The sequence below is a fragment of the Lissotriton helveticus genome, chromosome 4_1, assembly GCF_964261635.1.
Source record: "Lissotriton helveticus chromosome 4_1, aLisHel1.1, whole genome shotgun sequence".
Classification (NCBI taxonomy): domain Eukaryota; kingdom Metazoa; phylum Chordata; class Amphibia; order Caudata; family Salamandridae; genus Lissotriton; species Lissotriton helveticus.
Window position 1 is genome coordinate 1,529,386,531 of NC_136063.1, and position 23,459 is coordinate 1,529,409,989.

General features: G+C 44.8%; 1 protein-coding gene across 1 annotated transcript in view; it reads left to right on the forward strand.

The window, feature by feature from the left end:
• Nucleotides 1–19,315, forward strand: part of RAB31 (RAB31, member RAS oncogene family) — a 331,933-nt gene extending 312,618 nt beyond the window's left edge. Inside the window, exons 6-7 of the mRNA XM_078688146.1 lie at nucleotides 5,472–5,581; nucleotides 14,040–19,315. Of these exons, the coding sequence (XP_078544272.1) occupies nucleotides 5,472–5,581; nucleotides 14,040–14,137 (208 nt within the window). The 3' untranslated portion in view covers nucleotides 14,138–19,315. The remainder of the gene's footprint in view (nucleotides 1–5,471; nucleotides 5,582–14,039) is intronic.
• The last annotated feature ends 4,144 nt before the right edge of the window (nucleotides 19,316–23,459 follow it).

Consider the following 23,459-nt stretch of genomic DNA (forward strand, 5'->3'; position numbering starts at 1 on the left):
GAGCCTCCTGCTGCCTGCGCCTGAGCCTCCTGCTGCCTGCTCGCCGTTCCCGGCACCCCAGCCGCCGCAGGGCCGCCCACCAAGCCCGCACAGATTTTCCCACCGCTACCTGCCTGCGGCCCCGCCCCCCCGGCGAGCCGATTGGCTCACACGCTCCCGCCTCCCAGCGAACCCTCCCTCCTGGCTCCCTTCTTATGACGCCCCCTGAGCGACCGCGCGCAGCGGGAGCACCGAATGAGCGCCGAAGGTGCGCCAAAGGTAAGCCCGTCCGCGCCTGGCCCGCGCCCAGTGCCAGGACCCCTGGCCTCCACCGACGGAAGCCGACCCGACGGACCTACGACGCCACCGAACTCAACGCAATCAACGCCGGTAGAATCCCGGGCTGCTATCGAGCCGCCCCGAGACGCACCCACGGACCCTTCTGCTGCCACTCCTGCAAGTTCACCTGCACTGGGACCTGCACCACACCAGCACCGACCAAGCCGAACCCCTGCAGCAACCACCTCAAGTGCATCCTGCTCAACACCCGCTCCGTCCACAGACACGCCGTCGAGCTCTGGAACCTGCTCGACACCACAGCCCCAGACGTCGCTTTCCTCACGGAAACCTGGATGAACGCCTCCTCAGCGCCTGACATCGCCATCGCCATCCCAGACGGCTACAAGATCATCCGGAGGGACCGCATCAACCAGACTGGAGGAGGCATCGCCATCATCCACAGGAACACCATCCGCATCACGACCAACACCGACGACACCCTCACACCCGCCGAGCACCTGCACTTCCAGATTCACACCGACCCCAAGACCACCCTCAGAGGCACCCTAATCTACAGACCCCCGGGACCACGCACACAATTCAGCGAGGACATCGCCGACTTCGTCAGCCCGCACGCCCTCTCCTCCGCTGACTACATCCTCCTCGGGGACCTCAACTTCCACCTGGAGAACAACAACGACCGCAACACCACCACCCTGCTGGACAACCTCGCCAACCTCGGACTCAAGCAACTGGTGACCACCCCCACCCACTACGCCGGACACACACTCGACCCGGTCTTCTCATCCAGCAAGGACATCGCCTTCAGCCACGCCACCGGACTCCACTGGACGGACCACAGCTGCGTCCACTTCAGCTTCAGAAGGACCACGATCCACCATCACCAGCAACAGGCTGCACGCAGAAGCTGGAACAAGATCACTGCCGACCAGCTCGCTACTTCCCTGAGCAAGAACCCTCCCACCAGCACAACGAACCCCAGCCAAGCGGCCACCAACCTCACGAAATGGATCAGCGACTGCGCAGACGACCTCGCCCCTCTGAAGGCCCCGCCGAGCCAACCCGGCAGCAAGAAAGCCCCATGGTTTAACAACGAACTCAAGAGCTCCAAGAGGAACTGCAGAGCACTCGAGAAAACCTGGCGCAGAGACCCAACACCGGACAACATGACTGCCCTCAAGCTCGCCACCCGAAAACACCACCAACTGATCCACGCCGCCAAGAAAACCGCATTCAAGGAACGACTGGACAACAACGCACACAATAGCAAGAAGTTCTTTAACATCGTTAAAGAGCTCTCCAACCCCAAGGCCAGAAACAACGACATCACCCCTTCGCAAGACCTCTGCAACTCCCTCGCCTCCTACTTCCACAACAAGATCGCGGACATACACAACAGCTTCTGCACTCAACCGACGCACGCCACGATCGAACCACCGCCCCCCACCACCACCCTCCACGCCTGGACCCCGATCAGCACCGAAGAGACCGTCCGCACGATGAACTCCATCCACTCCGGATCTCCGACCGACCCCTGCCCTCACCACGTCTTCAACAAGGCCGACGCTGTCATCGCACCCCACCTACGGGACATCATCAACACCTCCTTCGACACCGCCACCTTCCCGGAGAGCTGGAAGCACGCCGAACTCAGCGCTCTACTAAAGAAGCCATCAGCCGACCCCACCGACCTCAAGAATTACCGCCCCATCTCGCTGCTCCCGTTTCCAGCTAAAGTCATCGAGAAGACCGTCAACAAGCAGCTGGCCGCCTTCCTCGAGACTAACGGATCCCTCGACTCCTCTCAGTCTGGCTTCCGGGCCAACCACAGCACCGAGACCGCCCTGATCGCAGTGACCGATGACATCCGAGCCCTGCTCGACAACGGAGAAACAGCGGCCCTCAACCTCCTAGACCTCTCCGCGGCCTTCGACACTGTCTGCCACCGCACCCTAGTGCAGCGCCTCAGCAACGTCGGAATCCAGGAGAAGGCACTGGAGTGGATCATCTCCTTCCTCGCCGGAAGGACACAGAGAGTCCGCCTCCCCCCGTTCAGATCAGAAGCCACCGAAGTCATCTGCGGCGTCCCTCAAGGCTCCTCGCTCAGCCCAACCCTCTCCAACGTCTACATGAGCCCCCTCGCAGCCATCGCACGCCAGCACAACCTCAACATCATCTCCTACGCCGACGACACCCAGCTGATCCTCTCCCTCACCAACGACCCCGCCACCGCCAGAGCCAACCTTCACGAAGGGATGAAAGAGGTAGCCGAATGGATGAAGAACAGCCGCCTGAAACTGAACTCGGTCAAGACGGAAGTCCTCATCCTGGGATCTTCACCCTCTGCCTGGGACGACTCCTGGTGGCCCTCCGCCCTAGGCAACGCACCCAAACCAACAGACCACGCACGCAACCTGGGCTTCATCCTGGACTCCTCCCTCTCCATGACCGGACAAGTCAACGCCGTCTCCTCGTCGTGCTTCAACATCCTGCGTATGCTACGTAAGATCTTCCGGTGGATCCCCACCAAGACAAGGAAGACGGTCACCCAGGCCCTCGTCACCAGCCGTCTGGACTACGGCAACGCCCTCTATGCCGGAACCACCGCCAAACTCCAGAAGAGACTCCAGCGGATTCAGAACGCCTCAGCCCGACTCATCCTGGACATCCCCCGTTGCAACCACATCTCCAGACACCTGAAAGACCTGCACTGGCTCCCGGTCAACAAGAGAATCACCTTCCGCCTCCTCACCCACGCACACAAAGCCCTACACAACGAAGGCCCAGGATACCTCAACAACCGCCTCAACTTCTACGCTCCCAAACGCCAGCTTCGATCGACCGGCCACGCCCTCGCCACAGTCCCCCGCATCCGGAGAGCCACCACAGGGCGAAGGTCCTTCTCCTACCTCGCCGCCAAGACCTGGATCTCCCTCCCGACCCACCTCCGCCTGAGTATAGTGCGCTATATAAATGCTTTGATTGATTGATTGATTGATACACAGCACTGGCTGCACCAACAAGGGTGAAAAATGAAAGCCTGACACCGAACTTAAGTGTTAGAATTCACTGCATTTACTATCATGCATCGGGGCAAACCAAGTGCTGGGATGTGAGGCAGTGTGCGTCCACCACCCTCCTGACTAAAGTTTATAGTGGTAGGACCTGAAATGATACGTTTTGTAATAATTTAGTTGTTGAACCATTAGCAGGAATAGCACCAGCAGTGACAACTTTAGTAGCAAGGAACATGGCACAGAGTTTAAGTCATAATGTATTTTGTTGGGGGATGGAAAGTATATAGGCCAGTGAAGGGTAAAGTGGGGCTGGATCATCAGATGTAGTAGGAGCCTTTGTGGCAGGCTGATTTTCGGATACATAAGCCTATTGGTGTAAAGTAAAAAATAACACAACCATTAACTTCACATCTTTCTTGATACAAGTATGGAAGCAGGTCACAAAGCAGAGGATGCGTTATTTTTTAATCCAACGGAACTTCACACATCCGCTGTGAGGAATAGCACATGTGTTATATTCTGAGGTGTCCATTCTCTTTAAGAATATTCACATATCGGCGCAGTTGTCTCTGGGCACATAACGGCAAGTTATTATCACATCATTAAGTATCAGTAATTCTGCCTTTCATGGACCTACGGAGTCGCGGAGTAACAGACTAACTGGGAGAACCGGACAGATTCCGCATTGTTGTTGATGCAAGTTAGCAGAGGCAATTTACTTGCTGTCTGTCCAGGAAACTCACCCAGTAACACAGAAAACGCCCTTTCTCTGAAGAGATGTGTGTGTGGGCTTAAACTCAAACCCCAGAAAGGCCCAGGCAGCACCCGAGCAATCATAAAGTAACACCAGCACACTGGATGAAAAATTTATATGTGGCAAATACCCTACCTCCAGCACAGCCGCCAAAGCTGCCCCTTGGCCATGTCCTCATTAGAAAAGACAGGAGAGCGTTACGTAATTTCCTGCGCCTGATGAAGCGCGAGGAACAGTCTGACGTGCAGATTCGTCACTGCTAACACGGACGGAGTCACTCGCTGCATCTCCCGGTGTCTAAAAACGAAAGGCTGGCTGCTGGGAATCTGAAATTCACGTCTCTGGAATAAACACCCTGAAAGTCTGATAACAAAGCTTGTTAATTACTGCAACCACGCCTTCACTTGGCGAGCTGTTGGAGGTGTTGAAAGGAAGGCAGATACGGATCACAGCATCTGCAGAGTACATTGTTTGCAAGCGCTGAGCATTATAAAAGCTCCGTGTGTGTGTGATCTTCCTCTGAACCCTAGTTAGAGACAGGTGGGCATTCGTCAACATGTGTCGGTGTGTTTTAGCATAAATAAAACGTACGCTGCGAAAGATTGCAATAAACAATAACTTCTGCATGTGGATGCTGAATTTGGGAACTGGAGCATTGAGTGGTACCGGTTTAAAAAACAAACATTATTAAAGGAGACAACAAACAAGTCTCTCTAACCATACACAAACAACCAAACATACCAAGTAAATGGTGGGCGCGAAAGTGATCGCGAGCAAGACATGCAGTCGCGACAGGGAGTTGTGTGCACACGCAAAAAGGAAATTAAAAAAACACGCAGGCTGGCGAGTGGTGTGCGCGCACCATGACGAGAGAGGAAAGCCATATGGCGCCTCTGCTCGTCATTGTGCGCGTAACCGCACGCTCTATGCCAGCCAAAAGCGTGTGGTAGGACTTTTAAAAGCCCACACACTAAATGTCTCACAGAGCAGCACATGCGCTGGCTCAGCAAGACCTAAAAAAGACTCCAAAACCATGGGAGTCCTATCCCGAAGTGTTGGGGCCACTAGTTCTAACTTTTCCCAAAACAAACTCTAGTTTTAGAAGTTTGTTTTTGGAAAATTACGACTTTTAAAAGTTTGTTCAAGCCTGTGTCACCAATGAAAGATGCACAGCAAACTTTTAAATGGCTTTGTATGACTCGCCGTGAAGGCAGTTCATACAAACCCATAGCGTTAACTGCAGAGCCACAATACATTCTAAATGTGGCAGGCTGAATAATGGCAGGGTGGTGGACATAAAGTCAAATGCCACACTGACTACCTTTACTATGTCCGTCAGCCTCTAAATCAGGACAATAATAATTCTCGAAAATGTTGCAATTTATCAATACATTATATGTTGTATTTTTTTACTTTTTCAGAGAGGTGACAATGAAGGATGCCAGAGAATACGCAGAATCTATAAGCGCAATCGTTGTGGAAACAAGTGCTAAGAATGCCACCAACATCGAGGAACTTTTTCAAGGAATCAGTGAGTGGATTATCTACTTCTTACCTCTTCATTAGTGTAATCTGCTGTAATTGAATGTATTTCATATGCGTATATTGACTGATGGTTACCTACCATCATCCCTAATACCTTACTATTTATCAATATGAATTTTAAAAGGTCTTCAGTCATTAAACCTTAATGCCTGCTTGGGAACAGTCATGAGCGATGGTACAATTTGTTATCTCACTTTGCATTACGTCAACATGGGATCTGTTCTTACAGGCTGCAATTAGCAAGTTTAGAAATTCATGGAAAAAATTGAAGAAGTCTTCCCAGCAGCTCCGAAGAGTTGGTTGATGCCTACCAAACTAGTTTGTTCATGATCAACTCAGCATGGGCCATGGGTATATAGTGGCAATGGAGATTTTATTGGGACTGACCATTCAGAAACAATCCCTGTTGTGCTCAACCCACCTGTCATTGAAGGTGCAAGAACGATTGTCGAACTTGTATTTAATGAGAAGTTGTAACACAAAAACTATTGTGGAGCTGCACTTAATGCGAGGGTGTAAAATAATAGATGTGCTCTTTACATTTACCTCTTTCCCTTCAGCTTAACCTGTGCAGGTCCCACAAAGACTGATGTGGCTAGGGCTTCCCATAGTGTTCATGGCTTCACCAAACACACTGGGCCATATTCACAAGGGTAAACTTACACTCTTGATGTAAGTTTACAATTTCTTTCCTATTCACAAACTACGCCTGTAGTTTTAGGTGTAGTACTGCGGAGAATAGTGCACATAAAAAGATAGGACCGTCTCCGCAGTCGTAAAGATATTACACATTAAACTATACTCGTAGTTTGTGAACAGAAAAAAAATAGTAAACTTACACCAAAAGTGTAAGTTTACCTTTGTGAATAAGGCCCTCACTAGAGAAAGCAAATCTCCAAGCTGACTGATGAAGGGTTCATTCCCAGCATAGAGAATAGAGATACACACTGGGAGAAGATTCCATTCTTGAGAAGAGAGAGTACAATGACTAGCTTCGCACCAAACCTGAATGAACCAACTCTCAGTAAGGAACAGAGAGGCCACTATGTAATACCTTGGATCCTGACTATGAAGCTTGAAACACTTTCAGCAAATACGGCTGGAGTGACAGGGACCACACCGCTAAACGTAGATGAGCAGAGTGCATAGGAACCTAAAGCAGAGGACAAAGGTCAGAAAGTGAAGATTCTCCACCTTATACTGACACTGTGCAAACAGTAGTTGCCCAAAGTGTCATAGCTGAAGTGTAGATGCGAGTATGAAGGGCTGACAGTTATTGACACTGGTGGAAATTATTAAAGTGGAGGCTTTCACATAGAAGTCTCTGAGCAAAGTTCCAACTTTAATAAAGCTATTGAGGGACAGTCGGGAACTTCAGAAAAGGAAATGTTGAAAGAATGGCTAAATCCATGCCAAGTGTAGATTAGCAATATGTCTAAGGTTCCAGTCAGAGGGTAATCAGCCTTATGATTGTTGGGGATGGATTAAGGCACGTTCTAGTAAAGTAATAAAGATTTGTCAAGTTTTGAATTTTTAGCACGTTGATTACATGTTCTCCTTTTCTTTCCCCAGCCCATTCATGCTATTTTAGATGGAGAGTCACTTTAGGAGTGTGCCATTTAAGAGCTGGTTCCTGATATAGAGATTGGGAACAGAGTACTCAGTTGCAAACATGAGGCAAACCCCTCAGTCTGTCTACCTAATTTAGAGACAGGCAGACTTTTAGTATTCTGTTGATGGAGCCCCATCGACTCATTTGAAGGAATACTTCCACCAATGGCCTGACATAGTAGAGGGTCTCCAGTGGAAGGAAATAACACCAACTGCCCATGGAAGATGTAATGCTGTTTATTTCCTACCCGTCACCATCAGGTAAAATCTGCTAGTGATAGACGGGAAGAAAACAATAATCATCCCCCACACTCTAGGAGAGTACTCCCAGGGTGTGGAGATCATTAGTTTTCTTTTTATACTTTGGGGAGTTTGTTTTTGGAAAATAAAAAAAGGCAAACTATTGGTGTGCAGCCATCAAAACTGATGGCGGCGGTACACCAACGTTTTATTACACTGAAAGGAACCCCCATGATGGTGGTACCTTTCAATATCTTGAGAAAACCGCCGGTCCGGGGGACATCTCTAGATCTGGCGTGCGAGGTACTTTTAGGATGAAGAAGGTAATGTCCTCCTCTATCCTGATGGACACTACTTTATCTACCAGTCTCTAGATCAGGCCCTCAGTTTGTAATTGTATTATGTCTTATAGCTGATCAATAAAAAAGTTAAACTCTGAGATGTTACTCTAGCACAGATTGACTGTGAACCTTTGACCTGAAGAATGCATTTTCCCTATTTTCCTTTAGCAGCTGCATTGGAATTTCCCATGATTTGTAGTCAAGATGCAGGGTTGAAAAGACGGGTGGAAGTTGGGGCCTAGGTATACACTATCACTAACAGGTAGCCTAATTGAGCCTCAGTTTCTCAATGGCAATAACTATGAAAGTGACCTGCTAGTGGTTCTGAGATACACACATCTATTCTTACTTGGATGACTTGCAGGATGCCCTAACCCCCCTGCACATAGTAATTGCCTTCCTCTTCAATGTAATGTAGGTCTTTCAGTGAACGCTTATTATTCTTTGGGGCCTTTCTGGAAACTCTTTTGAAAACGTTTCCTAACCAAAAAGCCTCAAATATCACTAGCCACTACTGATCTTCATACTTCATTACACTGTGATGTTTCAAGTGATTTCCTGTGTTCAGATGTTTTCCACTCGGTCCACGATAAACCACACACTTGATAATAATTGCACCCATCTTTGCGACCCCCCTCCCAAGAGTAGTATGCCCACAGCATTGTTAGCTGCTTTACCCCCCACTGGTAGAAGGTGAATCACTTCTGCTTCTGGGACAGTATGCACTAGAATGGAATCTACACACTATACATGCTGATGTGATTAATTGGGACAGTTGGAGATCCAATTGGAAAGTTCCTCAATCAATATGCCCCACTAGATACCATTTACAATTAATTGAACAGTACATCCCAACTAGCCAAGGGCAGCTTGTTGGGGAGGGAGCTAGCCTATTTCTGCTGCTCTTGAAAACTAGATGCCTATTTCTGCTGCCTTGGAAACCAGATTGGATGGATGTTCTGAGCACGCTGATACACTGACACGAGGACTCTCTGCCAGTCAGTCATGATGCCAGATTCAGGATATGTGGCTGATTGTGACGACTTTTAACTTATAATATTACCATTGGAAGATACGGGTATTTAACAGGCGAAAGAATACGCTTTAAGATTTTAGGAATAGAAAGGAATCTTTTCTACCAACTTTCAGTATCTTGATGCTTATGAATTTTTGATATCTTGCCCTGATGAAGTCCATGGCTACTAGCCGCATGGACAAAACACGTGTTGGCATGGTCTGTGGCTTGAAGTCATTTTGTTAAGATAATGGATATCATGGAAAGATACCTTGCAAACTTGGAATAAAACAAGAAGAATATACCCAGGATTGATATTTGGACTTTATTTGTTGCTTCTACTTGTATGCTATTTGCTCGGGCTACCAACTGTTTACTTTTTACTTTATGTGGGCTTTTGCCCACATATTACAACGTGGGGTGGTCGTTGTATGGTGACCCTTGAGCATCAGCATCTATCAGGATACCTATTGGAGCTACCTCAATCACTTCCCGGCGCATATTTCTCCTACTACCTGTTCTGTCTTTCCAATCTGGGCCCTATCTCTCCCCTGACAAGTTTATGTAAGATGACAGAAACATGTGTCAATATTCAACTCACAACATGTCTGGAGGAAGCAAATCTGCTCCACTTAAATCAATCCGGTTTCAGAGCTCAACACTCTACAGAATCTGCCCTATTGTACACGGCCGAAACCCTAAGAGCAGCCCTCGATCTGGGAAAAAGAGCAGTCCTGGTGTTAGACCCTTTGGCTGCTTTCGACATGGTCTCACACACCATTCTCTTAGACCGTCTCGCATCCTTTGGCATTTCTGGCATGGTCCTAGCTTGGATAAAGAACTTCCTGCAAGATCGCAGACAGGTGATCACACTAGGCCAATACAACTCACAAGAAAATGCACTGCTTTAAGGGGTACCCTAGGGTTTGAGTCTTAGCCCTTCCCTCTTCAATGCCTATATGGCTCCACTGATCAGGCTGATATTGTCCTTTAATATAGAGACTATCTCATAGGCGGACGATACACAGCGAATTCTGAAACAACCTTTACAACGCAGTCATTACATCGCACTACCTTTACATAGCAGTCATTACATCGCAACATCCTTTACATCGCATGTCATTACAATGCAGCCATTACATTGCATGTCACTACAACGCATGTCATTACAACCAATGTCACTACACACAGGCATTACATCGCAAGTCATTACAACGCATACCATTACAACGCATAGCATCCTTACACTATCCAACATTTACCCTACTGTTGCAATCACTGGAGTTAGAATCGTAATTATTACCCCTATACTATCCACCACTTACCTTAAATGCAATGTAATGATATGCATTGTAATGGTATGTGTTGTAAAGGTATTAATGCGATGTAATGGAATGCGTTGTAAAGCTAGTTTCTGAAAATGTGAAGTAATGGCATGCTTTGTAAAAGAATACATTGCAAAGGATGTTGCAATGTAAAAAACTGCATTGTAAAGACATGCAGTGTAAATGTATGTGGTTGTAACGTCATGCATTCCTCTCAGGCGGAAGAAAATCTCCGCCAGTGCCTTACCACGACTGTCAGTTGGATGAAGACTAACCATCCTAAGTGTAATTCCGAAAAAACGGAAATTCTACCTTTAGGCCAAGAAAACTCTTTCTCTCCCAAACTCTGGTGGCCAGCGAACACCACCCCTCCTCCAAACACAGTAAATGTAGTCAGGAACTTGGGAATACAATTCGATACCACTCTGTCTTTTAAACAGCAATCTTTGGCAGTTGCCAAACATAATAAAGAGCCTAAAGAAATGTTTTGATCTGATTCCCATCTCAGCAAGGCAAACAGCTGCAGTCGCCCTAATTACATCTAGGCTAGACTATTGTAATAGCCTCTATGCAGGTACCAATAAGTCTGTCCTACATAAGCTACAAATGGTCCAGCATGCTGCAGCACAGTTAGTGCTGAAGTGGCCTGGGAGGTCATCTGCGGCGCTAGACATACTCCACTGGCTGCCACTCCATAAACGCGTCCTGTTCAAGGTCCTCATCATCACTTTTAGGGCTTTCCATTCCTTGGGCCCTCAATATCCCCGAACAAGATTCAAGAGCTACATTCCCTCTCGAAGTCTAAGATCAGCAAATGCCAATCTGCTGAAAATGCCAGCTTTCAGATTGGCATAGAAGGGAGGAAAATCGCTCGCAGTGATAGGCTCAAAGGCATGGAATAAACTTCCTCTACAGCTCCGCCAGATCACATGAGAGTCCCTATTTAGGAAGGCCCTAAAAACCTGGATCTTCAGTGCATCGGACACACTATGAAAAACTCTGATCTGATTCCCTGTTCTTACGTCAGCAGTCAACCAGGCTCTTTTGCTTCCATCTCTCGTTTGCGTTTAGCGCCATGATGCTCCTCGTAGTGACAGTTGCGCTCTACAAATTTACTATTACATTACATTACATTTCACCACCTGCCTGTCCAAGTAACAAGAGAAACATACCTGTCTCGTCCCTTCAGCTCCTGCTTCATGAGTATCAAAATATAGGGTAATCACACAAAGCACTGCTTCTTAAATTGAGAACTTCTAATTTCTAGAATTATTAGCTTTTAATGTTTAATTATTCTTTTCTTACTGTTTCAACATTTGCAATCATACAGAAAACGTAAACAGATGTGATATTTGCCATCTGTTACACGTGCACTTTCTTGCACAACGTTTCACTGGACATCTTCAAAATGTTATTGGAAAAAGGAGAACAAACAAGAATATATAAGTTTCTGTTATTAGTCACCAGCATCCTTCGACACAAATAATCACTGATCTTACCAGCATCCTCAGAAATTTTACAAGAACTGATAAAGTAGCCCATAGCTGGTCTGTCTCATATTTGATGTAATGGAGCACTACATGTTTTAAGTACCACATGGTCGACTTCGGCCACAACTTTCTTTAATTATATCCCAGAACCTCTTGGTGTTGCCCTGAGTAATGCAGGGATCTTATGCTATCTTTATGCCAGTGATGCACAGCTCCATCTTAAGACATCTAGTCCCAAAGATATTTTACACCCAGTCCACACACTGCAGATCGTGCAAGAATACACACGACCCTTCACTTGAAACTAAACACATCAAAACTTCTCTTTATTTCTCCCACGCACTCAGACATAGCTGTGCAATCCTGGACTGACTCCTGTCATATTGTAATGCCCTTGATTGTACAAAATCATTGCAAAATCACTGGGCATCATTATTAATGTAAGATTGGATGATTAAGAGTTCATTGGAGTAGATTCCTCCACCATAAATTTGTGGGGCTCCTGCCAGGCTGTATTCAGGGTTCCATTCACCATTAAGAGGTGAGCGAACCACCAGGTTTCTGACTGCAGAGGCTTCACTCCCAGAAACCCTTGACCCAGCAAAACATGAGACAGAGGACAAAGGCCCCAGGACCTAGAACTTCTTGGTCACATTGGAGGTAGTAACGTCCTATGTAGGGCGTGGCTACAGTTGCTGATATTATCTGCCTGGGTCCACTATGCAGGATTAAAGAGAAAAAAAAATGAATTTTAAGGGTTAGATCAAAACCTCTGGTATGTCTTTACGATGAAATTATCATTTATCATTGTCCATATGAACATATAATGATTGCCACCTGGTTTCACATAATTTATTTTACTATCCACCCTAGAGAAGGTACATATTGCATTTTCAGGTAAATCACATATATTATTTTCACAAATGCATTCATACGTATATCGAATACACAATGAAAAATTACATCAACTAATTACTCCACATCTATAGTCTTTCCTTGTCCCTCAATGCATGTTTTGAAGGGTACGAGTGTTTGGTAATTTATTTACCTCATAATCCACTCGGAGGTAGTCCAAAGTAGCAGGGAGTGAGACGAAGAACTCTCCGTTCATTTACTGCATCCTTGCTTTCAAGAATTAATCAATCTATAGTCTGTTTTTACCACATAGACTCCTCCGAATTGCTTGAGTCCAAGCATTTCAGACGTAATTACTTTCGGCCTCCGCAGAACCAATGAAAGAGAAGGTCGTGTTTCCCTGTGCTGTTTGATCTGCTGCACTATCTGGTTCTAGCCCCTCTATCTTCTAACAATGGCTTCTTATGTTTTGGCATGTGCCTTATGTACCAAGCCTTCACTTCTACGGTAACCCTTCTTTCTAAGACTTGCTTTAACCTTCTATGGCTTCTTCTTCTGGAACTTTTCTGGAAATTGTCCTGCTTGGAGAGCTTCTCCATTTTCATGTTTATCTATATATTAGTATTTATAAAGTGCGAATCTTGCTAGGAACAATGGAGTGCAGCACATCACGGCCCAGATTTAAGACTTTGCATTGGGTTTGTGTTACTTTCGTGACACAAACCTGATGCAAAGTGTTGTGTTGGTATTTACAATCCAATGTCAATCGTTGGATCGTAACCAAAATGAATGCATAGCTGCTTAACTTTTAATCCGCTGCTGGTGCATAGGTGTTCCTGTGTAACCACCCATGGGTTTTAACACAAATCCCTTTCTATAAACAATTGTTGACGGGCATTTGCGATTTTGCGATAAAATCCTGTATCTCCCTGAAGCGAGTGTAAGAAGGAGAAATCTTTTGATTTTGTATTTCTCCTCGTCTTTTTTTCCCTTTGCATGTGTGTGGCATTCTACAGCACACACACAAAGTGGGAACACACCTTAAAGCATAATTTATGAACAGAAATGGACCCCTTCCTGCACAAAAACTATGCTTACCACAGTGCAGACATCCATGGACTATTCCGCAAGGATATCTGTGTTGGTGTATGGCAGCTTAAAATCTGTCAATGCAGGGATAGAGCAGAATAGCGCCGCATCTTAGTAGATATCTACCCTCTACCCTCTTCTGTCAATCCAGCGTTTCATAATTTCCTTGTAAATTTGAGCCCCTGTGAGGAGTTGGGAGACTAACAACAAGATCATGTACATTAAGTTGAGATTTCACCAATACATTTCACACGTTACATTTAATTTTTTTTTTTACTTCAAGGCATATTTCATGTGGTATTGTAATTATTCCTTGATTTACACTTACTACTTTTCCATTACTTATACAACCAGTAAGTTGCTTCCTTATTTATAAAGTGCTTTACGTGTCCATGTTCATGAGTAGAAACGCTCATATTAAATATTACGTTCTGATGCGTAGTGTTAAATAAATAAATCTTATGCGTATATTTTTCAGGTCGGCGGATTCCACCCTTGGAGCCTCATGAGAATGGCAATAATGGCGCAGTTAAACTCGGGAAGCAGGCTTCACCGATGAGCCGTCAGTGCTGTTGATACCTCATGCTCTGCTAGGTGTACTTGAAGAGGAACCGACTTGTCACTGTTAATATTGGGATTCTGACGAGGGCACGCTTACTTCATGGAAACATTTTTGTGAAGAGATTTTTAAATAATCGTATTTTCTAAATTTAAAAAAATCTAGTGTATTCTCACCGTGAAAGAAACTGATGCTATTGAATTGAAATTTGAAATCCAGTTGATGTTTGCAGTCAAATGGGAATGAAGGGGTAGCCGTGACTCTTTCCAATAGGGTGTGATTGAGCTCCTGCCAACCTCTTATGGTTGAAGAGTAACCGGCTTGACAAGCTCTGGACTGGTTAAGTGACAAAGAAAATGAATATCAAACCATTAAAGAATTATTCTACATATAAATACAATAAGTTGAACAATTCCCCATACTAGTGACAGCTAGTTGGGGCTGGATGTGATTTTCAGGTGTATTATGACTGTCAGTCTGCATCTGGCTCTTATGATAGTCTTGTGAATTTCCTTTTCTATTAAATCAGATAATTTGATTCAATATATGGTTCAAAGAGGTTGGTCTGGGCCCAGGCACGTGGGGAGATGGTTAAACAACATGGCAGAATTTAATTATATCTAGAGGAAAGCTGAGTTGGCAGACTCTGGATCCAAAGACCATTAGGCACCTGTCTTCACAGGTAGAAAATGGACACCCGCATAGTTTCTTTCCATTTTATGAGGGTAATCGATAGTATTTTGTCGTTAAATTATATACAGTTTCCTATAACAGAAAAAGTCAGGCGACAAATTTCTGGTCAATCACGCATGACATCAAAACATTTTACACAAAGATGGCACTGCAATTCAATGCTTTTCCAACTATGTACTCCCATGTGGTGTAACATGCTACTAGTCCCCAGGGTGCTTCGAAGCCTCATCAGTGTTATAAAAGCGCTATATAAAGGCAGTCAACAGTTTTCCACTGAATTAAATGGTTAAACTAATAAATCAACAACCTTTACGAATACAATGAGAACGAAAGTCCATTGCAGGGTGGTGACATATCGCTTATACTGCTGGACTGGAACAATATTTCTGTTTAGCTTCATGGCCAAGTTTGACAGATATCGCTTGTAGTTTTCAAGCAGATGCATGATGGTCTTAACTCGTCTTACAAAAAAACTGTACATGCAAGACATATTTCCTCGCCTTTTTTGTTATATAGAGCAATTCAGTATTTTTCCTTCTCTAATTTTAATGTTAGGTAATTGGATTGTGCTCTCCATGCAATTCAGCTTCTTCAGTATAATGCAGAGTTAGAGGCCTTCTATGAACTATCTTCAGGAAAGTAGAATATGAGTAAATGGTACCAGTTCCAAGAACATATTGCTTTTAAATCGGGATTTCCTAATATCCGCAAAATTATGGCCATTTTACAGAACCATTCAGTGGTATTTATGGAATTCAGCCAAATATTTCAGGGAAGGATTGGTACGCTTCATTAAGGACCACTGCAGCTTCCTTTCTTCAACATGTTTCACTACTGAACAAATAGGAAGTGGTCTTAATGTTTACATTTATAAGTATCTAGTGGAGCTCTGCCAGCAGTGCGGTAACTTCAAGGGTCAAGTTGCATAAGGTTAGCACTGTGTTACTTAAAAAACAGGGTTTTCCTGCAGTTTTGGGTTGACTAGTGTCTTGATTGAAGAGCGGGGGAAGCGGTATTATACTACCTTTACAGTAGTAAGTATTTTTTTGTCTCTAGAGACATAAAGGAATGGCCTGCTTTTGGGTGAAAATGTTGCAGAATTTGTTGACATCCCTTCAGTAAACAACAGAACCTAACACAAAAACATAACACAAAGCAACATAACTGTACAACTGAAGCATAAAGAGCATTGCACAACAAAACAGTAAACACAAAACCACAGTACAAAACAACAAAATGCAATAATGCAGTACAAAAAGACAGAAAAACAAACAAACTCATCACAACCACAATGAAAAGCAACACAACAAATGTGTAAATCATTTGTCACATAGTGCCAGTGCCTGTACTAGAAAATACTACAGTGGTAAAAGATGTTTTCACCAAGTACAGCCTTACTTACCACCAAGTATATATAATTATGCTAGCCATAAATATTTTGTGATCCGACGTGCTAAGGCAGCATGTATGACCATGCATGAGCGGATAGACAACCCAGGGTGCTGGTAACAGTAGCATCCTATGCCATCAAAATAAATGTAATACTGCAAAGAAAAAAAACTTTCTTCAGCAGAAGAGTTTGCCAGACCAGTTTGATATCACAATCGGGTGAAAAAATGGTCTCTATAATTAGCTCAGAAACTCTACTTTTGAGATTAGACAGATATTTGTTTCCTGATAAGAATGTCACTTGCGCGCAATATTCTTTGGAAAGTATTCAAGTGCAACAATGCCTGGTTGGTGGACTTTCGACTCACTGAAAGTCTGCCACAGATGATATAAAACGACCAGGGTAATGTTGTGTTATATTTATTAGACTTTAACATCCCTTATAAACAGCTAGTACATAGAAGTATTAAATCCACATTATGAAGCGACTCGTCTTAATAACTGAAAAAAACTTTAATTCATTTAAATGAATTGTTCTTTATGATTGTCATTAGGAAAGGAGACTCTAAGCCACTGAAAAAGATGGTAGATGAGTATATAAAAGGAACATAATATTCATTTCTGCTCTTACAGTTCTAATTAAGATGGAATGAAATGTAGGTTGTATGAGACATTTACGCAGCTGTAGGAGTCCAAGACAAAGGAACTGTACATGGACAGAAGGAGATAATCTCTTAGTTACAGGCTTTGTCCTTCTTGGTTAGCCTGACTCATTTGGTTTGTTCAGCCACAACCGGAAGGGCCAGCCACATCTTAAGCTCCCTGTAGGATTGCTCAGAAGCAAGTAAAAGAACCTGGGATATTCCCAGCAAAGATTTAGAATTTGGCTACCTAGATAACAATTTTTTCCTTGTAGCTGAGTCCATATCCTCTAATGTTGATCTTATTACTGTTATTATCTTACTAATCGGTGTCTCTGAGGAATGTGCCAGCGGTTTGGTACTGATTTAAATTTAGTCAAGATTTAAATGTAGTCAAAGTCTCATGATCCGCTTTGGTCCACTGTAAACCATGGTTCCACATTTCCTGAAAACACTAAATCTGCATGCTCCTTTGGATGGATTCATAAAAAATAACCATGCTTAAAAATCTTCATTACCATTGAGAATCAGCAGCCAGAATTCGACTCGAAGAGCTTAAACTACACAATTGTTTATTTTGCGCAGCGGACATTAGCAGCAAACTGCTTGATCGGTCTCAGAGACCAAGAACTTCCACACTCAGTATTGGTTATATTTACATTGCATTAACTGAAGTTAGAGAATTTACTTCCTCCTGCTTGCAGAAGCATCAGCAGGCCCTCTCTGCCCAGATACCTCCTAGAGACTCCATGAGACACAACAGCAGCAGGACCCTCTGATGTTCCTGTATTATGAGGAACCAGCTCAGCCTTTGCTGGTTTGTCATTTGGCAGTGGATGACATTGCTGGCTTTGAATACAACTGCAGTCAAACTCCTATGCAGAGAAGCATATCTATTCCTCCAGCAGTTGACTACATGTCTACCTGTGGCTACGGATGAATCCTAACCCTAATCAAACATGCACGGAGGGCCATCAGGCTACCACCATGAAATTCCCCATTATCGTAGAGAAGGTGTAGGAACTACAGCGGGGCAAAACGTCTATTACATTGGTGTAATCACACTTATTTTCACATATTTCGTATTACACGTGTTATACGAAATTCACATAATTACGCCATTATGCTATGCAGGAGTTCAAGAATGATGTAAATGACCTGAATGTGAGAAACCGTTATTGGTGGAATTTGTGCTTTTTACACAATTTCTTTTACTGTGAAATACGTCCTCACTTCCAAATGGACGTGGGGATGCATTTTGCAATAAATATAGCGCTAAATGCCACTTATGCATTTTGCATAATTTTATCTATTTTTGTGAGATTTTTTATAGTTACACAAAAGAAAATTACATAAATTTCACACACCCCCTTGGAACAATATGGCTCTGCCTCAATAATACCTATTTTGTAATGGGCAGTGCCACTGCTAGTGGCAGAGGTACCTTTCTGCTGCTGTCGGCCGGTATCACACTTTCATCCAGGTGTTTTAGGGAAAGGATAGGGCCAATGCTAAACACAAAAGGAGGGTATGAAGCAAATCTGATTCCTTGTGTTCAGTAGGACATCTGATTCAGAAATTGAGGTACACCCTCTGTCTACTGTCAAGGATGGAAAACCAGGACCTTAACTGAAGTGCTTATAGAACAAACAGGCAAAGGTAGGCAAGGCCATGTCCCCCTTAAAAGGACAGACAAACTAATGTAATGGGCTGCATGGACAAATAGCCAAATGTGATATCACTTATGTTACTCAACACTTGTCCAAGCACCAGTACTATTAGGACTGAGCTATAGACTTCCACACATCCCTCTGACTAGCTCTAGTTGGATTAATATGTATTTTAGGATAATTCTTTAATGTTTACCTTCTTTGTTATGACCAAAACATGGCAAAGCAATCATTGACGTAAATCATGATATCTACCATGGGCTTACCACTTTAAACACAAACTGACATCTCTTTAAGGCTGAATGCTAATTTGCTGCACATGTACAATTGGCCAAAACAATTCACATTCCTATTCACAGTTTGTTCAATGATGTCACAGTAAACTGGATTGTTCTTTCTTTCTATATAATGAGAATGTTTTATAAAAGCCAATAAGAAGGAAAGCCATTCAATAATTATATTACAGGCCAATCTACTTCCCTATTGACCCTATGTGTAAACTGGTTCACTGAGAACTATTTTGTATGATAAATACAATGCCTTATATTCATACCTTTTAATCTACAGTTGATGTATTTTACACTTTAGCTTGAATTATTTAACTAGATGAAACAAACATTTGTATTTGAATACAATTATTATTTTTCAGAACTTTGACTGGGCTGGTCCCACACTCTAGTTTCTTTGTAATTGCCACTCATGTATTATGCGATTTATAAAAATGTTGTCTCGTAAACTTTTACAAAATGTTCATGTTTGATGTAACCATAAGTATTAAAACTAATAAAAGTATTGACCATTGCGCAGTCTGGTATTTTGTGAGTGCTATGCAAAGAATAACAAGCATGTGTTAAGGTCAGTAAAATAAATTATTGGTTTGATGGCTTGCTACCTGATTGCAAAAAATATTGCAGGTCCATACGTGCTTAAATAAGCACATAATATCAATGGCATTACAAGGGGCGTAAGGTGGTGGCGGTCCTCCCGGGGCGGCACGAGTTTTGGGGGCGGCCGCCACCCCCCCGCTCTTACACACGGCAGCGGGGTGGCAAATGCAGGGGCCGCCACAGGCGCCTTTAGGTCTAGCTACGCCACTGCATAATATACACCCCCGGTCAAACTTCTCTTGGTCTATAGATAAATCTGAAAATGGGAGACTCACAGATCAAGCAAATGCATGAAGTTATTAACTGTCTCGGCACTGGGTGGAAAATGCAAACCCACCAACTCGATTACACTGCAGCCTGCCCTCTAGAAAAATGTGCTTTAGGCTTTGAAGTGGGACATCAGTAGCTCTGTTACTGGGCCCTTTGGTACTAATTAATCCCTACAGCAACAGCTCTTCCTCAGACTGAGGTTGCAATGTGGAAGCAGGGCCAGGAGGGGTTGGTGGTCACTCAGTTGATCTCTTTGACTTGCATAGATCCAGGAAGGCAAAAAACAGATAACAGATAGGTGCAACTTTCCGTTATGTCAACCTCCTATAAGATGACTTGCTTGATAACTGCACAAGGTGTTGCAAGCACTTAGCAAGGGGGTTCCACCAACATTTGGTACATTTTTGCAAGAATTTACACTGTGTTTGTGCTTTGCAATGGGCATAGCGATTTTCGACTCATTTTTAATACATTTTGACTGTTTGCACAGATGTAAGCTCATTCAGTTTGTGCCAGTTTAGATGGTAAATGAATCTTGCTGTAGGGCTGCCTTCCCGAATATCTTAGTTGAGTGTGCAGACGGTTATTGCAGGAGATGCATTGGTGCTTCAGGGCGCTGGGCAAGTTACTATTTTGGAGTAGCAGGAGGAAGCACAAAAATAAATCACTTGCCAGGAAGGAAGGGTGACGTAATTGAGACTGCCTAGAACAAAATTTGTTATAAGTGACAGCGACTGAGGTGATATGATTGCAGCATTCTTGTATTGCTCTGTGACTGTTGAGTGAATGGATGTATTCTCTGGAAGTTTTGGGAGTCCTTTAGGGCCTTGTAGAACTCAACACCACAAGCTGCTGTTAGTTTGTCCTCATACCGCCAATGCTGAAATACTTTACTTCAGATACACAGCATTACCTTTTTCAGCTTGCCTATTTCTAAAAGTACCCTCCGTCATTTATCATATAAGATAGTCCTACCTACTAGTTTGCCTCACAATATATTCTTCCCACCTCACCTACATATATCCTTTTGTCCCTTATCCAGCGCAATTCAATCTTAGGTCCATTCCTTGGTTTGCACTCAGACTTTATTACTTAGCACTTATACATCATGCCCCATGCCCAATTCTTCCTACCCATGGCAGCCCTTCTATATACCGAGGCAGCCAGCCTTAAGCCGCTCAGCGAGCATCCTAACTGGCACTGCCCCCATCCACAACAAGTTAGTCAATTTATAATATTGTTTAATTTAACTGTGGAGGATCACACTCAACTTTGCATCACCTCAGCCCTAATCCATTGAATGGCAATCGGGGTCTTTCAGCATCCGTCAAACTCGACACCACAAGCTGCTGTTATCTTGTACACATACCGCCAGCTCTTGAATGCTTTACGTTTATCAAAAAGGATTCCTTTCTCTGTATTATTCTTTATAATTAGTGACCATGAGGCCTACACATTTAAGTCAATGACCTTTGGTTTGTAACTGTGACACTAGACAAGTATTCATGCTCCACACTAAAATGTCATTTTAGTAACTCTCAAGATTTATTTTCATAAAAACATTTATATTTGTAATAAAACCATAATTGAAAAATGCATTCAATTTATACTTCAATTAGGTGCTCTGGTACAATCTCACATATGCTATCTAACAATTCCGATTTACGGTGTCTATCTCAGAGTCACACACAATATTTAAAATCATGTACTTTCATAATTACAAGTTAAGCACTGAACATATACAGTTCATAAACATTAAAAGTCCCACTGTCGACGCGTTTCGGTGCGTTGGTTACAATTATGGCACCTTCTTCAGGACAGACGAAGATTAAAAGTTTTTTTACTTCTTTCTAGAAAAGAGAATGCATGTGATTAATATTGTTTCCTATGGAGAGTTGCTTCCAGTTGTGGGCTATACTAGTAGTGTTCACTATTTACATAATGTTTACCCTTACTTGAAGTATAGGGATTGGTGTCCTTCTATGTATTTTCAGGACGGCTGTGTCTCCTTTTAATTTTTTGATTTAAACCACTTGCACCAAGTTTAGTGGGGTCATAGGATTCTACGAAAGAGAGCATGGAATTAATTACCATACTGCTGAGACTAGTAGCCTGTTTTTAGGGCTCGGCCTACGCCCACGAAGTGGGTGGAGTTTCGAGCTCCTAATGTTAAAGAGAAAAAAAAAGTATCTCTAGGGCTCTGGCCAGACACATTCCAGACACATTCCTTAGTGTTTTCTGGCATCTGCCTAGTGATTCGTCTTCGCTGTGCTGGGTATTTTGTAGCGTTGATGTGATAGGCTGTAAGTAATTTACGCGTGCCCGATGTGGCATATTGTGTGCGAGAACGAGCACGGCAGAGTGATTAATCTTAATTAGGAGCTGTCAGAGTGCCCGTGTAATGCAATCCAGATGGTGCGAGCGCGTTCACCATAGCATTGCATGTATTATGCGCGCGTTTAACATTTACCTTTCGCGCACGGCAGTCCATTCAAGTTTACTCGGCTAATTTCAATGTGTGAATAGCTGAAATGCTTTTACCGAAATTAAAAATGTTTGTTTGGAATAAAACGTTTACAGTTTTCAGCTACCTTGCACCTCCTTGTTTGAACACGGAATGTAAAGCGAGTTTGTTTTAGAGCACTGATGTGCGATAAAAATAAGTGGGAAAGTGCAATTTCGGATGATATTGAACATTCAACTTATTTCAACGGGTGGCGAGTTCAGTAAGAGGTAAAGAGTGCGAATTTCATGGCGGTGCAGAGTGGCGGTGCAGAGTGGCGGTGCAGAGTGGCGGTGCAGAGTGGTGGTGCAGAGTGGCAGTGCGGTGGTGTAGAGTGGCGGTGCAGAGTGCGGTGCAGAGTGGTGGTGCAGAGTGCAGAGTGGCGGTGCAGAGTGGCGGTGCAGAGTGGCGGTGCAGAGTGGCGGTGCAGAGTGGCGGTGCAGAGTGGCGGTGCAGAGTGCAGAGTGGCGGTGCAGAGTGCAGAGTGGTGGTGCAGAGTGGCGGTGCAGAGTGGCGGTGCAGAGTGGCGGTGCAGAGTGGCAGTGCGGCGGTGCAGAGTGGCGGTGCAGAGTGGCGGTGCAGAGTGGCGGTGCAGAGTGGCGGTGCAGAGTGGCAGTGCAGAGTGGCGGTGCGGTGGTGCAGAGTGGCAGTGCAGAGTGGCGGTGCAGAGTGGTGGTGCAGAGTGGCGGTGCAGAGTGCAGAGTGGCGGTGCAGAGTGGCGGTGCAGAGTGGCGGTGCAGAGTGGCGGTGCAGAGTGGCGGTGCAGAGTGGCGGTGCAGAGTGGGGGTGCAGAGTGGCGGTGCAGAGTGGCGGTGCGGTGGTGCAGAGTGGCGGTGCAGAGTGGCGGTGCAGAGTGGCGGTGCAGTGCAGCAGAGTGGCGGTGCAGAGTGGCGGTGCAGAGTGGCGGTGCAGAGTGGCGGTGCAGAGTGGCGGTGCAGAGTGCAGAGTGGCGGTGCAGAGTGGCGGTGCAGAGTGCAGAGTGGCGGTGCAGAGTGGCGGTGCAGAGTGGCGGTGCAGAGTGGCGGTGCAGAGTGGCGGTGCGGCGGTGCAGAGTGGCGGTGCAGAGTGCATAGTGGCGGTGCAGAGTGGCGGTGCAGAGTGGTGGTGCAGAGTGGCGGTGCAGAGTGCAGAGTGGCGGTGCAGAGTGGCGGTGCAGAGTGGCGGTGCAGAGTGCAGAGTGGCGGTGCAGAGTGGCGGTGCAGAGTGCAGAGTGGTGGTGCAGAGTGGTGGTGCAGAGTGGTGGTGCAGAGTGGTGGTGCAGAGTGGTGGTGCAGAGTGGCGGTGCA